The 17268-nt window shown below is 43.2% G+C and overlaps 1 protein-coding gene and 1 non-coding gene across 3 annotated transcripts; both read left to right on the forward strand.

Moving 5' to 3' along the window:
* The first annotated feature begins 578 nt into the window (after nt 1–578).
* On the forward strand, nt 579–1060 carry LOC122009968 (protein RADIALIS-like 6). 2 transcript variants are annotated; one of them, XM_042566298.1, is made up of 2 exons: nt 579–852; nt 943–1060. In XM_042566298.1, the coding sequence occupies exons 1-2, from the start codon at nt 609–611 to the stop codon at nt 948–950; spliced, it is 252 nt and encodes an 83-aa protein (XP_042422232.1). In that variant the 5' UTR covers nt 579–608; the 3' UTR covers nt 951–1060. The 2 variants fall into 2 exon arrangements, with proteins under 2 accessions (XP_042422232.1, XP_042422236.1); XM_042566302.1 differs by having other exon boundaries at nt 946–1023.
* A 14828-nt stretch (nt 1061–15888) lies between these two features.
* LOC122039289 lies at nt 15889–15994 on the forward strand. The gene has a single exon (XR_006128144.1). It is a non-coding gene; the product is annotated as a small nucleolar RNA R71 (small nucleolar RNA).
* Nucleotides 15995–17268: the final 1274 nt, after the last annotated feature.

Genomic DNA, 17268 nt, shown 5'->3' on the forward strand with positions numbered 1-17268 from the left:
GTGCAATATAACCCAGGAGATGAGGCAACTGATATGGATTCTTACTGTCACTTGGAATCTGTATCACAAGGAACAATTTTCTTCAGATTGGTTTTGAGAATCTGATCAACCTTTTGATAGGCATAAAAGCAAATCGTAGCTGCGTCTCATTCCTGTCTCTGAGCCAAATCCTACATGTAATATTATATTGCCCAAAAAGACAAGGAACTGACAGGATTTGGGGCTTGAGATCACATTGACTTCATCCATCGAAGTAAATATTATTTTGAGACATCTCTTACTGAAAAGAGTTCCCATCCTTTTGGGTAGTTCTTACTCTTGCAGCATCTCCTAGCTAGCTCTGTTGCCAAAGAATCAATGTAGAGATCCAAATTAAATTCACTGAAACTTGGTCAAGAGAGGAATCTGAGGTTGTGGCAATCAATCAAAAGATTTATTGCTTATTCTAAATCTACCATTTCAATTTCACATGTAAATTATTTTTATTCTCCAACTGTTCTGTCTCAGTTGGAACAGCCCCTTATAAATAGCAGCCATACCATTTCATCCAACTCCAACACCAACTGGTCTCCATTGCTTACTTCTTAATTACAAAGTAGCTAGCTAGTATGGCATCGAGTTCAATCACCTCTTCCTCCTCGCCGTGGACCACGAAGCAGAACAAGATGTTTGAGAAGGCATTGGCGGTGTACGACAAGGATACGCCCGATCGTTGGCACAACGTTGCTCGTGCTGTCGGTGGGAAGACCATCGATGAAGTGAAGCACCACTATGAGCTGCTCGTTGAGGACATCCGCCTCATCGAGAAAGGCCACTTGCCTTATGCTCACTACCTTTCTTCAGCAAGAAGAGGTACTATTAATTAAATCTCTAAAAATATAAACTACTTCCTTTTTTCCCCAAACAACTTAAACCTTTTCCAATAATTTTGCCATTTTGTAGCAGTTTGAAGAGAAGTAGCTAGATCAAAGTATTCATCTCCTCTTACAGATCAACCAGGAAAAAGATCTTGCCTTAAAGATCTAAGAAAAATTATTGTAATACCTTCTCTATCTCATTTTAGCGATCAACTGAAAATTGTATATATATATATCTCTGTATGGACGTTGGGACTATTTAAGATATGCAGGCTTGCTTCATAGTTTCTACCTTATGTACTTATCGTTTACCTCTGGTGACGTGCCTTTCGATTGACTAAACAATCGAAAAGAAAAAAAAATATTATACATAAGTTCATGTTGCATAAAATATTATTTCCACGGACTGGATTAGCTGATTAGGTGTCTGTAACTTGTCAATGAAGTCATGGGGTCGAAAGTCGTCAGTTGCACTCGAGGATAAAATCCTGGTCTACTGCGTCAAAAATTCCTTCGACCCCGAGTCACTTATCCTGCCCAGCATGATTTATTTCCTCTGGAATCTTGTGGGGTCGGGGCCAGGGGACCGATAGGGTGGCGGTTCCACCTTTTTGCCAATGTTGCATAAAATATTAAAAACCTTAAAAAATGTTTTCTAGAAAATATTTTATGAAATAAATATATTTGTCTCCCTATTTAATTCTTTCCATTCAATTTTGATGATTAATGTAAGCAAATTTATTTCAATAATGACATATTTAGGATTTTATTTAACAGAATAATTGTGATACTTAACAGTGTATAATTATCTTTTGATTGAGCTTGATAAAATATATACCATATGGATCATGATTTTTTTACTTTTTAATAAAATAAAATTTATCATATAAATATTAGAAATGTCTTATTGAGGTGTAATGATGCAAATATTTAAAGATTAGAGTCAATTGATATTTTTGTTATATTGACATTTATAATTGTCTTCTATGAAACTATGGTTAATTAGAGCATTATATTATCTTAATCCTGACTAGTTAATTAAATACAACATTTGCTACATATCTACTGTGATTTTATATATGCAATATCTACCATTCACAACTCTCTACTTGCTTTGTGACCTCGTCTCAAATCCTACTCCACCTATATACCGCCCTACAACTCTAACATTTGGATATATATTGATCCCATCCGGAAGCTGAGTCGGATGAAGACGGGTCTCGATGTACTGGAAGTTGACGGAAAGTTGCCGCGGCGTCTGATCTACCTAGCACCCCTTGGAAAGGTTCGCATGGGTGGATGACGAAGGAAGATGACCAGGATGATGATAATACGGCTCTGCGCACATTTAGACAAGCCCACGAGTCGTTAGAGACCATAAACCAGGGAAAAAGTCTCCGGGTCAGATCCTCTGATGCTCAAGTCAGGTACTTTTTCCCCAAAAAACACAGAGAAAGGACAAAAAGTAAAGACTAGAGAGAAATGACGAGTGAGCATACCTGCATAAGGGACAAAACATCCCTTTTTATACTGCAATAGATGTTTCTGGGGTCTGGCGGGTGTCAGGGAATGTCGGCTGTCAGGTTTTGTCTGGTGGTGAATGACACGCGGCACTTCCTCATAGGCTGACGACATAACCAAAGGAGTGATGAGCTCCGACTGTTAGCATATTCCCTGACACACTGATTATTCTCTGACAGGCAGTTACGATTCCCTGGCTTGTTTGTCCTCTAGTGCCTGGACGCTAGGTCTGTATTCCGCAGTCTGTACTCCGATCTGCTTCTGTATGCTGTTATCCATGGTTCGTATGTCCCGACCTGTACGCCCGGCCTATATCCCGACCTGCTTCTATCTTGTTATCCATGCCTTGTACGTTCCGACCTGTACGCTAGGTCTGTATTCCGACCTGCCTCTATCCGCTATTATCCATGGCCTGCACATTCCGACCTATATGCCAAGTATGTATCCTGACTTGCATCTGTCTACTGTTATCCATGGCTTGTACGTCCCGACCTGTATACCAGGTCTGTTTCCCAACCTACATCTGTCTACTATTATCCATGGCTTGTACATCCCGACCTACATGCCAGGTCTGTTTCTCGACCTGCATTCGTCTACTGTTATCTATGGCTTGTACGTCCCAACCTGTACGCCAGGTTTGTTTCCCGACCTGCACCTATCTACTGTTATGCATGGCTTGTACGTCCTGACCTGTACGCCAAGTCTGTTTCCTGACCTGCATGTGTCTACTTTTATCTATGGCTTGTACATCCCGACCTGTACGCCAGGTCTGTTTCCTGACCTGCATCTGTCTACTGTTATCCATGGCTTGTACGTCCCGACCTGTACGCCAGGTCTGTTTTCCGACCTACATCTGTCTATTGTTATCCATGGCTTGCACGTCCCGACCTGTACGCTAGGTCTGTATCCTGGAACACTGTGTTTCGCTCGAGGCCTTTCCTTTTGCGCCCTTACCTGGCCTGTGGGCCTTCTCCTTAGCTGTATTTGGCCTGTGGATCCAGTCCTCAGCTGTACCTACCCTGTGAGCCCCGTTCTTGTCTGCTATCGAGGCTGGATCCGGTCCAACTTGGAATCCTATCCTTTGACTGCCCCGTCAGCTGGGACTCTGACCATAGCCACACAATCTTGACTTCTGACTTCCACGGAGGTTAGACTTCTGACCTCCACGTAGGCTAGACTTCTGACCTCCACATAGGCTTAACTTCTAACCCCCTCATAAGCTTGACTTCTGACCTCCACATAAGCTTGACTCCTGACTATCCTGTGGTCTTGACTCCTAACCACATCATCTTACTGACCCCACGACCATGCACCGTATCACAAGCCTCCCCCTTAAGTCTAGTCGAAGGAGGATCTAGTCCGACTGACTAGACCCCAGTCCCTTTGTTACCTGATCTGGGTCTCGCATCCTCTGCCGACCTGTCTTCCGTCCATCTTCTATAGAATTTCTAGCCGTCCTAGGAAATAAACGGGCTCATTCTATGCGCATGTTGACTCCTCAACATCCGAGCATACTCTTTCCCATATATGTCACACGGTTCTCCAAGCATCAACTCAAATTCCGAGGAAATCCCTCCACCTTCTCCTTCCTTATAAAAGGTCCGAGCTTACCCTTATTCTCTCTGCCTTACTCAATCCTCTTGTTAATAAAGCACCAAGCCTCCATGGAACCTGCAACAGACACCAGCGAGCTTGCTTCTGCGCTTCAGCAAATTGCCCATCTGACGGAGTCATTGGCTCAAAAAGAAGAAGCCTCGCTTCAGCAAATTGCCCATCTGACAGAGTTGCTGGCTCAAAAAGAAGAAGCCCTACTGGAGATGACTGCGAGCAAAGATCTTCAAGCATCCCTTATTCATGAAATGGAAAGCCTATGGCTGGCCGCCAAATCCAGAACCCGGGTCGAAGTTGCCCTCAAGATGAAAGCTAAATCGGACTTCCAGAGCCAAGTTCACTATATTATCTATTTGAAGATGAAACACGAGGACGAGGTGACTCTCCTGAAAGAGGAAGGGCGGATCAAAGACGAGACGATTGGGCAACTAAAGCACGTCATCGATCTTATTAAGGAAGATCTAACTAGAGCTCAATCTCATCTGGCTAGAAAGGATCAAGCTTCTGGATCTGGCAGCAATGTAAACCCTTAAAAAATGTACCCCTGATTAACAGAATAAAACCTATTTCTTGAGTTCCACTCATGGTGTAGTCCCACACCCTATTGCTCGAGTATCATTATGTTTCTATAAAACACCTACGTTTCTCTAATATTTCTAGTAAAAATAGCAAAAATAATAAGGATAACCTGCTTACCCCAACTTTCTCTTACCTCATAACATATGCTTCCCCGGCCAGGGCAATTGAGACACTTGAGGATATGCTTGCGAAATTTCATATTTAGCAGAAACCCTGGAAATATGTCCTACTGATCAGTCAGGCACGAGAACTTGGCTTGTTGTATCTTGCTTCAGCGAATATAAGGAATGTTGACCGAGAAAATCCTTGCACCGACCAAGAAGGTCGTTGGGCGTGAGAGCCTTGCTCACTTATAACTCGCACTGGGGCGAGAGTCTGAGACAGCCGATCGGGAAGGTCGTTGGGCGTGAGAGCCTTGCTCACTTATAACTCGCACTGGGGCGAGAGTCTGGGACAGCCGACCGGGAAGGTTGTTGGGCATGAGAGCCTTGCTCACTTATAACTCGCATTGGGGCGAGAGTCTGGGACAGCCGACCGGGAAGGTCGTTGGGCGTGAGAGCCTTGCTCACTTATAACTCGCACTGGGGTGAGAGTCTGGGACAGCCGACCGGTAAGGTCGTTGGGCGTGAGAGCCTTGCCCACTTATAACTCGTACTGGGGCGAGAGTCTGGGACAACTGACCGGGAAGGTCGTTGAGCGTGAGAGCCTTGCTCACTTATAACTCGTACTGGGGCGAGAGTTTGGGACAGCCGACCGGGAAGGTCGTTGGGCGTGAGAGCCTTGCTCACTTATAACTTGCACCGGGGCGAAAGTCTGGGACAGCCAACCGGTAAGGTCGTTGGGCGTGAGAGCATGCTCACTTATAACTCGCACTAGGGCGAGAGTTTGGGACAGCCGACCGGGAAGGTCGTTGGGCGTGAGAGCCTTGTTCACTTATAACTCACACTGGGGCGAGAGTCTGGGACAGCCGACCGGGAAGGTCGTTGGGCGTGAGAGCCTTGCTCACTTATAACTCGCACTGGGGCGAGAGTCTAGAACAGCCGAACGGGAAGGTCGTTGGGTGTGAGAGCCTTGCTCACTTATAACTCACATTGGGGCGCGAGTCTGGGACAACTGACCGGGAATTCTTATGAAAACCTGGGGGTGAGTTCCCGACCAGAACAGGTGTTGCCAACCTGGGGGGTGAGTTCCCGATCAGGGATTGCTCGAAGAGACCACTTAGACCTCGTCTGTAGTCAAGAGATATACAGTATCAGATGTATTGTGAAGATAAAAATATTAAAATCTTACTCAGCCCTCGAGAAAAAGATGTCTTGTGGCCTTGCAACATTCGAATTTATTTCCCGCCACTTTTCTTTATCGCTTCCCGAGAAAATCGCGTGGTAGACGTTTCCGTACGCCCGCTTCATCTCATTATCATGTCCATCATTAATATGCTTCCTAGGGGGGTGACACCTGCCCCACGCCTTTATTGCTTACGTCGTATGACGCCGCCAACTCCACTCCTTTTTGTACACGACTTCCCATAAGAGCATGTGGTTCTATGATCGGACGACCTTGGGCGCTTTACCCAAAAATATACTCGACTCCTCTTTTGATATTCCCTAGGAAACCCCCCTTTATAAGCCCTAAAGGCAGTCCGCCATCGTTGCCTTGAGCGTTTCCACTACCTTCGTCCCCTCGTCGCTTTACTGTCTCTGGTGTCTCAACCCTTCCCCTTCTCGACTCCTCACGCCTGGTGCCTCTCCTCCTTTCGACTGACCTCTTCTTCGACCTTCCTCACCTTGATAATGGCGGACGGTAAGGCCTCCTTTTGGTATTCGTGTTACATTTCTGACATAGATGACTATGACCTGTCCGTGATTCGATCTAACTTGAGACTTAGTAAGGATTACGAACTTCGCGTCCCCACACCCAGCGAACATCCCTCATCCCCTCCTGAAGGTTTCATGACTGTTTTCAAGGACCAACTTTTAGGAGGCCTTCGTTTTCCTATACATCCATTCATCTCCTCCCTGAGTCAGTATTTTGGTATATACCCCTCTCAATTTGCTCCCAACTTCTACAGAGCTGTATGTGGCACCGTCATTCTATGTCGCATATATCAAATCCCCTTGACCGTTTAGTTATTTCATCATTTTTATTCCTTCAAACTCTCTAAACCAAGGGTCTTCATGGTACAGGTTAGACCTGGTTATAAGTTCTTTTCTGACATGCCCTCTTCCAACAAAGGGTGGAAATCCCGTTTCTTGTTTATCAAATTACCTGACCCCTTGGTCGAGCCGACCCAATGTCGCTCTGACATTCCTTCCAATCTTCCTGTGCACCAACATCAGTCTTCCTGCGACGCCGCTTCAGAGAAACTTCAAGGCGTGAGCGTTCGCTTGTCTATAATACTGTTGGAAGGCTTTTTGTATTCTTTCGGGCTCAGCCAAGTTCAGGCAGAGATAGGGGCTCCATTAGGTAAGACCTGCTTTCCTTCTTGTTATTCTTCGCTAACTGAGGTATCTTTTTCTCACTTTACAGAGGCTGCTATGCTCCGATCCTATTCTTCTAACATGAAACACCAATCTCTCGCCATTTTGAGAGCTCTGAGTGCGGAGCTTAAATAAGGCTTGGCTGCTTCCTCACAGTCTACCCCTTCTGCCTCGCAGTCTGCCCCACCTGCGTCAGCCCGGGCAGAAGCCGCCCAAGCTCTTCCCTTGGATGCTGCCTCCATGGAAGACCTGGCCACCTTAGAGCAGGCCGAGGAAGTGCGAGCTGCTTCCTTAGAGCAGGCTGAGGGAGTGCGAGCTGCTTCTCCCCCCTGCTAAGCGACTACGCCTCCAGCGTAAAAGGAAGAAGGTTACTCCTGCGATTCAGGAGTCCCCTCCGCCTCTTCCTTCAGGTCAGCTTTCATTCGCAACCTCTCAGTCTTCAGAGGCCAAGGTTGTTACGCCCGACCAGGAGATTGCTCTTGGCCCAGAGGCTCCTACCCTGTCACCCCGAATATCAGCCCAAACACCCGGTCGGGCTCTGACTCCTGAGCAGGCCTCTCTTCATACTCAGGCATTCTCTCCCGGGCAGATCCCTCTTCCTGTATTGGACCAACCCGGGAGCTCGGCAACTTTATCCGCTTTACTTCCTGTATCTGCTCCGACCCCCACTTCTCGATCTCAAGGGAAAATCCCCAAAAAGTATTCCTTCACCACCTCTTCGCGCCTGCCTTCCTCCGTCGAGCCCGATGCCGCCAAAGAAGCTGTAGAAGAGGTTCCTCCCATTGTCAGCCTGGTTCATCTGCAGGGCGAGTTAGCCGCGTCCTGGCAGTCAGGCAACCGGAAATTTTGGAACAATCTGCCGATAGAGGGGCTGGATCATGCCTCTCGCCAGATAATCTCTGTGATTTTTTCTTTTCTCAAGGCTTTTCCTCTAAAACTCCTTATAATACTTCCCTCTGCGTCTTGTGCAGGCCTACTCTGCCGGCCTAAGTGCAATTCAATATGCAGCAAACTTGCAGAGGGAGCATGAGGAGCTGAAGGCTCGCCTTCAAGAGCTGGAGCTACCGCTAACTCCCCGAGACCCACTCAACCCGACGCCTGGGGACTTGGCGGGGTATCTCCGATTGATTGGGTAATCTGCAGAGTCGGCCCAGAACATCTCCCATGTGGCTTTTGAGAAGATAAGGACCTTGGAGGCGTCTCTGCAGACCAGCGAGTCCAAACTAGCTTCTGAGGCGGAGAGGCGGCGCTCGTTGGTAGTTGAGTTGGATGAGAAGGACGCCCGGTTGACCACCCTATCCTCTGATCTGAAGAGTCTATAAGAAACCCAAGAGACTCTTCAGAAAAGTTTAACAGATGTTCAGGGTCAGCTAGCTTCCAGTGCCGACCGGGAGAAGGCCATTCAAAGTCGCAGGGAGGCCAGCCAATCAACCCTCCAATCAATGCAGGTCGATCTTTTGAAAGCTCAGGAGAATGCTTCCCAAAGTCAAAAAGATTTGGCTTTAGCCCAAGCCGATGCTGAGAAGGCCCGAGTAGAGCTGGCAAATTATCAAGCAGGAGAAGCTGATCGTCTAAGAGTGTATAGGTTATCCTACGTCTCATCTCCTTTCTTTTTGAGGAAGATATGAGGTTTGATGAACCTTATGCTATACTGCGGTGTGGTCGGCGGGGCTCGTCAAATGTTTGAGCAGAATCTGCTTCGCTCCGCCCCTTCAGAAAACTTCTTAGACACTGCTCGCCTGATGAACGAGCTTCCGGCCGGGTCGTTTCCTTCCTTCAAGGATGACGACGACTTATTTCTCCTTCCCGAGCCTCCTGCTGATACTGAGGCTTGATGTGGCATTGTATGTTAAACTTTAATGTAAAAATGAAACTGCTAAACTTTCGCTCAAACTATTTGCTTTGTAATTTTGGATTTGTCTTTACCTTGGACTATTTAACCTTCTTATGCTATGATATAACTGTTTGTTTTTGATCTCTCCTTAGCTCATTAGCTTCTTATTAGTTGCCTTGTATGTTTCCCGACCGATATGAACTGTAACGATATGGAGGTGTACTTTGACCCTTTGGTTCAAGTTTTATCTAGCTCCCGTCGGGATTCCCTTTTTTACCCCGACCTGTTTTCCTTGCCTTTTTCTGCGACCGCTCAACTTGGCTTAGCAAATCACCCTGGTCTGCGTTTATATCCTGTTACTCTCCGCAAGTGTACGGAAATGTCGCAAGTAATATAAAAGATTATCGTATCCACAGGGACTGGAATAAGCACTAGAAATGTCTCAATGCGAATTAGCTAAACAACTATCCAATTGTTTCAAAAGCAAAGTAAAGGTAAACAAATCTAATATTAAAGATCAACAAACAAGAGTTTAGAGTTTTGGGTTATGATAAAGGAAGATTCTAGGAGTTTCGGTTTCTTTATAAGATTTCTTGAATGTAAATGGTTCACCAATTCTTATCCCTCAATTGCCAAACATGTAGAAAGTTGCCGGTTCCCTCTTGCAATAGACAACCGACTAAGGACTGAGAAATGTATCTAAATAGGATTAATTAGACATGAACCTATGTTGTCCTTACACAGAAGTGCACCTATTACTATGCCTTCTCGGATATCAACGTAGAAGCCCACGACTCATTAATCTATCAAGATACAAGAAGCTAATCATAAAATCCATCCTACTCTCTTGAATATCCCTATTTCCTCTTCAAGATTATCTCTCAAACGTCCTTACACGGGCTTGCACCTGTCACGTGGATCCCTCGGATGATCGAGTGAGAGTTTATCTTTACAAAGTCCATAAGAAATCCAAACAATCAATTAAGAATGAGAATTAAGCACAAATCACCATCAATCATTCAAGATCTAATTGATACAAGCAAGATAATGTCATTGAAACAAGAAAATGGCAAATCCATAAGAGATTACATCAATCCATCATACAAATACTCCCTTAATCCTAGAATACAAGATCTACTCCATGAACCGAGGAAGAAAATCCGAAGAAATAGAGATTACAAGCTTTCCTTGAATCCCCAATCCAAGAAAACAAAAAGAGGGGGAAAAAGAGAACTTATCTACGAAGAAGCCTTGTCTGGATCCAATCCTCGCTCCCGAGTCGAAATCGTCGAGATCTCCCTTAGAATCGCCTGAAATCCTCCCAAGAATGGGAGGAAACCACCAAATCTTGCTTTCTCCCAAAGGGGAGAGATCCCTTTCAATTCATGAAGAAGGGTTTAAATAGAGGAGGGAATCGGGCCCACACCGTGACACGGCCGTGTGAGATTCACACGCCATGTCCAGCTCCTCTCTGCCAAGCTACTGCGTGACTCCACACGGCCGAACCCTTCCGCTCTCTGGAAATGCTACACGGTGTGGTGCACACGCCACACCTGCTGGTCTCTGGAGTCTCACACTAGTGTAGATCCACACGCCATGTAAGGCTTCTGTTGGCTTCAAATCTTGACACTGCCAGGTCCACACGGCCATGTCATCTTCCTCTTCTGTTGGTGCCAAACTCCACACGGCCCGAGCTCCATCCAGTGCATGGCCGTGTGAGGTACACGACCCTGCTTTCTCCCTTCGCTTCCTCCAATGCATGCCTAAAGATGTAGATTCTTCACCAAATCGACTCCTGTGTACAGAAAATGCACAAAAACCAAAAGAGTAAATATGCTAAAAGGAAAGTGGAAGTATAAAATGCATAGATCAAGCATGCTCAAAGTATGTAAATGTGCGTAAAACATGCATAAAAGAGTATATAATCTTCGCACATCAACCCCCTGCTTTAAACTTTGCTTGTCAAACAAAATTGCAGTCTAAATTCATATGTTCTACAACACATTCATAAAACCCAGTGCACTTTCCTAACTCTATCAAAAAGTTTCATTAACAAGCTTGATCATGGAAACAAGTAAAGTATGGTTCAAGCATAAGAATCTTGTGCGCAGTGTAAAAGTAACTCAACACCCTTCAAGTGTCAATCCATGTCCTAGTCAAGTCGTCATCAAATTTGAATTCCTAATGTTTCCAGTGAAAGACAAGTAACCAGTGATAGGCACTTACTTACCGTTCACTTGGTTCATATTTCTCAACTAACCCAAGGTCTCAAAGGTGTGCTCAATCTCAAGAGAAACTAAACAGTCATTTCCCCAGTAACCTAACTCGGTCTCAAAGGGGTGACTTGCTAGATTCCACTCATGGCAACTGTTTTTTATATCCCTTATTATTCTTTTATTTATTTTTTTCTCTTTTTTTTTTTATAAGTGTTTGCATTGTGCAAAACTTATTCACAAATGTACTTTTAGCACACATGTTGGGATATTTTGATTTTTCCAAATGAGCTTTAATGATTTGAGCCTCATCCAGTAACCAAAATGAAAGTTGAGAGATCACCATGGAAACCAAGTACTAAGCAAACAAGATGAATCATGACTATTTCAATGACATCAACTATTCAAGCATCAAGCACAAGTGTAGTGAAGATAAAATCCTTAAGGTTGAACCAAAACTAAAACTCATCACCATAAGATTCTTAGCTTATTAATGCTTCCCAAGATAGAAAAAAGAACTACACAAAGTTTACTAGTAGCATCATGCGAACATCATGAATCGAGACAATAATCGTGCTAACATTTCACTTGAATCCAAGAAAGCATATAAGTGAAGATTTGATGTTCTCAAAATTTTTTTGCCATGATTATTTCAAAAACAAGCAAAATAAAGCAACAAGCAAAGAAAATAAGAACCAACATGAAAAACTAATCAAAAACTAAAAACTGAAAACCAAACTAAACAATACATGACACCCCCCCAGACTTAAACTTTTCATCGTCCCGATGAAATCAGTATGGTGGAGGAGGTGGAGGTGGACGAGGGAAAGGAGGTCTACGACGTGGTTGGCCAATAGGAAAACTAGGAAAACCTGGAATCTCACCCAAGGATCTATGATACTCATATAAAGCATCAACTTGTTGGCTAGTAAGCGTCATACTCTGCATAAAATCTCTCATCCTAGCCTGATCAGTATCATAATCCTGCACAAACTCAGCCACTTGACCTTGAAAATTCCTCGTAAACTGAAAATGATTTTGTACCTCCCTAAACTGATCATCGGATAAAGAGAAGCGCCCTCCAACATTTTTCGTTGGGAATCTTGCTTCTCATGAAGTGATTCTAGAGACGTATGAAAATCTGAAAAATCAAACCTAGAAGATCCCGTGCCATATGCAAAAGAATGCCTAGCAGGCTCCATAAAACTAGAAGGCTGCGTATGTCCAGATGACGAGGGTTCATTATGTGGCTCAGTGTCTTCAGGTATAGAAGGGTTATCCTCAAAATCTAACTCAGAAATTACCCAATTAGCCCGGTTACGAATAGTAGTTCGTTCGGGAAAAGGAAGGGGTAAAGGAGAACCATTCCTCCTAGGAAACGCGAAACCATTCTCATCCCGAACGATCATTTTCATAGCAAGACATGTATCAATGTCAATCATGTCATTACCATGAATTATTTCCAACCCATCAACATCAAGATTTAAATTACAAGCTATTCGGGTAATCAACCACCAAAAACAATTGATCCCGATGATGCCCTAGCTGATCTCAATAAGGTTTGAACAAAATGAAAACCAGAGTCAAATTCAACCTTATAAAGCATAGCCCATAAAGCATAAAGCTCTATCTTCTTAACCACCCCATCACTCTCTCCCCTACCAAAAATAGTTTTACTCATGACTCTATGTAGATACCTAAAGATGGGGTTTTGCATATGGGAGGCCTTAGCTCTTGAAGGCTCATAAGGTTGATCTAACCAGTTATTGCATTCCAAAAATGATTCCAATTAAACCTTGGGTCAAACCTACGAGGGCTACCGGTGGTTATTCCAAAACAAGAATTAAAGTCACTAAATGCCCATAGAAATTCTTGATTCATTAATCTAAAAGAGATTTTTCCATAATAATCATCTTCATTAGTAAAATGGACATCCAATGAACTTAAAAATTCCAAAACAAGACGAGGATATGTAGGCAAATGTGTGTACATAATATCACTCCAGTCCAAAAACTCAATCATCAAATCTACATCTTCCCTAATTCTAAGCATATCAAGAACAGTTGGGTCCATATATCTAGTACACACTATCTTTCTATTGACAAGAATTGCAAATCTAGTTACTTGATCATCGTTTCTGAACACAATATTGAATTCATTGTCATTACCTTCGTCGCGTGAAGTCCTTTTGCCTCTGCCCTTCACTGGTTGTTTTCCTTTGTCTCTTGATGGCTCCTTCTCTTTGTCTCCACTAGATCCACCACCTCCTTTGCGCAATCTCTTCAAAATATTGGACATCTTGATGAGTTTAGATAGGGTATCTAGAGTGGTGGAACTCAAAGAACGAAACTTCAAAGAACAAAAGATCTTAGGTTAAGAGAACAAAAGTCCAAGTCTTAGAGAGGAGGAGAATCAGATCTAAAAGATCTTGAGAGATTAGAGAGGAGTTTTTAAGAAATTGGGAGAGAAAGATATGTTTTGGAGAGTTGGGGGTGTGCGGAACACGACCAAGATCTGGCCGTGTGAGGTAGGAGGTAGACTTTAGTAGTTCTCCTACACGGGCCGTGTAGATCTACACGCCCCCCCCATCTTTCCTCTCGGGATCCTCTGCACGGGCCGTGTAGATCCACACGGCCTCCGCCTCTTCCTTCTCTGGATTCCTCGCACGACCGTGTCTGGGACACGGCCTCTCCATCTTTCCTCTCGGGATCCTCTGCACGGCCGTGTCTATGACACGGCCTATACCTTTTTCTCCTCGGGAGATCCCACACGGCCGTGTCTGGATGACACGGCCCAAACACTTCCCTTCTCTGCAACCTTTGCCTGGCCATGTATAGCACACGGCCTGACTCTGTTTTGCACCTAACCTGAAAACAGAATCAAAAGAATGCATCAAACTAAAAGAAATTACAATACAAATCAAAACTAACTAAAAGAACCCTTGGGTTGCCTCCCAAGAAGCGCTTGTTTAAGGTCTTTAGCTCGACCAAACTTAATCATTTGCTCCTTTTCCTCGCCCTTGGAGGACAGATATACTTTTCGTTTCCGTTGGGAGATCTTCTCCCAACATCTTCCACCACATTGTCTCCTTCATTTGGTGGCCTACCATGAGGATGGAAATTCCATTCCTCAAGTTTATAAATGCTTGTCCTGCTACAAGCATTTAAGAGAGACGAGACATGGTTAGAGATATTAGATAAATCATATTCCAACTTTTCCTTACCAATTACCAAAGAAAGCTTATGATTTTTGACATCAATTATAGCTCCAGCTGTAGCAAGGAAAGGTCTTCCTAATATGATAGGAATCCTAGGGTCCTCTTCCATGTCCAACACGACAAAATCTGTGGGAATAACATTCCCATCCACCTCTACCGGCACATCCTCTATAATACCCAAAGGGTACCTGCAGGAATGATCGACAAGTTGAAGTGCCATAGTAGTAAGTTTAATGTTTTTGAGACCTAATTTATTACAAATTGAATAGGGAATGAGGCTAACACTCGCCCCCAAATCACAAAAAGCTTTTTCAAAAAATTCTTTTCCTATGTTGCAAGGAATATAAAAGCTCCCTGGGTCCTTCAGTTTTGGAGAAGTGTTCTTCTCAAAAATAGCACTACATTCCTCACTAAGCGCAATGGTCTCGACATCTCCTCTTCTTCTCTTATTTGACATGAGATCCTTCAGAAATTTGGCAAATCTAGGCATTTGTAGAATATCATCAATAAGAGGTACCTCTACGCAAATTTCCTTAACCTTTTCTAGAAACTTGCCAAATTCTTCATCCTTCTTGAGCATTGTAAGTCTCTGAGGAAAAGGGACAGCTTTGCTCTGATGGTTCAGTGGAAGAGTCTCTTCAACCTCAATGGTACTCTCCTCATTAGCTTGAATCTGATTCGGTATAGGAGGAGGGAGCTCTTCTTCTTTTTGTATCCCTTTTGAAGCAGTCACTTGGGAGTCTCCCAAGGTCCGTCCGCTCCTAAGCTCAATCCTATTGCAATGCTCCATAGGATTCACATCAGGTTTTCCTGGAAGTTGTCCTGGTGCTCTGGATGATGAGGAAGCTAGTTGGGCAATTTGACTATCCTGAATCTTTTGATGCTTTTCAGAATTATCCATTCTCTGAATGAGCTTTGCTATATCTTGCTTCATTTCATTCTGAGTTGAGATAATTTCTTCAAGCATCTTTTCAACATTTGACTTTGGTAAGCCTTGAGAAGATAGATGTTGAAAATTTTGTTGCCCAGCTTGAAAATTTGGTCTTGCCCCCATAGATGGTCCTTGATCTTGATTATTTCTGTAAGAAAAATTTGGATGACTCTTCCATCCAGGGTTATAAGTATTTGAGTATGGGTTGTTCTGCCTTTGATTGTAACTCATGATTGCATCACATTGTTCAAGTTGATTGATTTGTGCAGTGATAGCTCCCAATGGACATGAGTCATTTGAATGCTCTGAACTCCCACATACTTCACAAGATGTACTAATAGCATTGACCATATTAGCACTAGTCCCCATATTCTCAAATTTCTTTGTAAGAGCGTCCAATTTTGCAGACAAAAGAGTGACTGCATCTACATCAAACTTCCCTGATGCTTTAATTGTTGGGTTTACAGAGGAATAGCCACCACTTCTTTCATTTGCCCATTGATGATGATTTTGTGCTACACTTTCAATGATTTCTTCGGCTTCATCTAAGCTTTTGTTCATAAGTGCCCCTCCAGCAGCTGAATCAAGGGACACTTTGGTATGATAATTGATACCATTGTAAAAGTGTGCAACACTAACCATCTTTCCAACCCATGATGTGGGCATTGTCTGAGCATACTATTATATCTATCCCATGCTTCAAAAAGAGATTCTGAGTCAGTTTGCTTGAAGCTTGCAATTAAATTCCTCATATGAGCTGTTTTGCTTGGTGGATAGAATTTATCAAGAAACTGTTGCTCACACTGCTCCCAAGTGGTGATGCTATTAGGGGCCAAAGAATTCAGCCATTGCTTTGCCCTATCTCTTAAAGAAAACCCAAATAATAATAATCTAACTGCATCTGAAGGAACTCCATTCATTTTCATGGTACCACATATTTCATAAAAGACCTCTAAGTGTTGATTAGGGTCCTCATGAGGTCCTCCACCAAATTGGTTCTGCTGCACCATAGATATAATTGCGGGTTTGATCTCAAAGTTATTAGCTTCCACTGAAGGTCTTGAAATACTAGATCGAAAACCTCTCGCATAGGGTGCTGCATAATCCTTAAGTGGTCTATTTGCCATATTCAAATGTTCCTGTTCTTCAATTTGCCTTTGCAGAATTCTTCTTTTATGGAAAGTTCTATCAATCTCAGGGTCAAAAGGAAAGAATTCCCCTGCAAAGTTAGATCTTCGCATACACAAGAACAAGATAGTAGATAGCAATTCGACACAAAAAGAAAATTAGAAGAATCAAAAATGCAGAATTGAATTTGTACAAAAAGAATTAACAAGAAGTGAAAGTTATACAAGAAACTAAAAAAAAACAGAAATCTAATGATTAGTTACAACTATGCAATATGAAAGGAAAACAAATGTTATGTTTAGTCTAACTCAATTGATAATTTCTAATGTTATAGCGCAGTCCCCGGCAACGGCGCCAAAAACTTGTTACTCTCCGCAAGTGTACGGAAATGTCTCAAGTAATATAAAAGATTATCGTATCCACAGGGACTGGAATAAGCACTAGAAATGTCTCAATACGAATTAGCTAAACAACTATCCAATTGTTTCAAAAGCAAAGTAAAGGTAAACAAATCTAATATTAAAGATCAACAAACAAGAGTTTAGAGTTTTGGGTTATGATAAAGGAAGATTCTAGGAGTTTCGGTTTCTTTGTAAGATTTCTTGAATGTAAATGGTTCACCAATTCTTATCCCTCAATTGCCAAACATGTAGAAAGTTGTCGGTTCCCTCTTGCAATAGACAACCGGCTAAGGACTGAGAAATGTATCTAAATAGGATTAATTAGACATGAACCTATGTTGTCCTTACACAGAAGTGCACCTATTACTATGCCTTCCTCGGATATCAACGTAGAAGCCCACGACTCATTAATCTATCAAGATACAAGAAGCTAATCATAAAATCCATCCTACTCTCTTGAATATCCCTATTTCCTCTTCAAGATTATCTCTCAAACGTC

The sequence above is a fragment of the Zingiber officinale genome, chromosome 1A (assembly GCF_018446385.1).
Source record: "Zingiber officinale cultivar Zhangliang chromosome 1A, Zo_v1.1, whole genome shotgun sequence".
In the NCBI taxonomy this organism is placed as follows: domain Eukaryota; kingdom Viridiplantae; phylum Streptophyta; class Magnoliopsida; order Zingiberales; family Zingiberaceae; genus Zingiber; species Zingiber officinale.

Coding starts and splice junctions, on each gene's coding strand:
- LOC122009968 (XM_042566298.1), top strand. CDS start 609: ATGGCATCGAGTTCAATCACCTCTTCCTCCTCGCCGTGGACCACGAAG.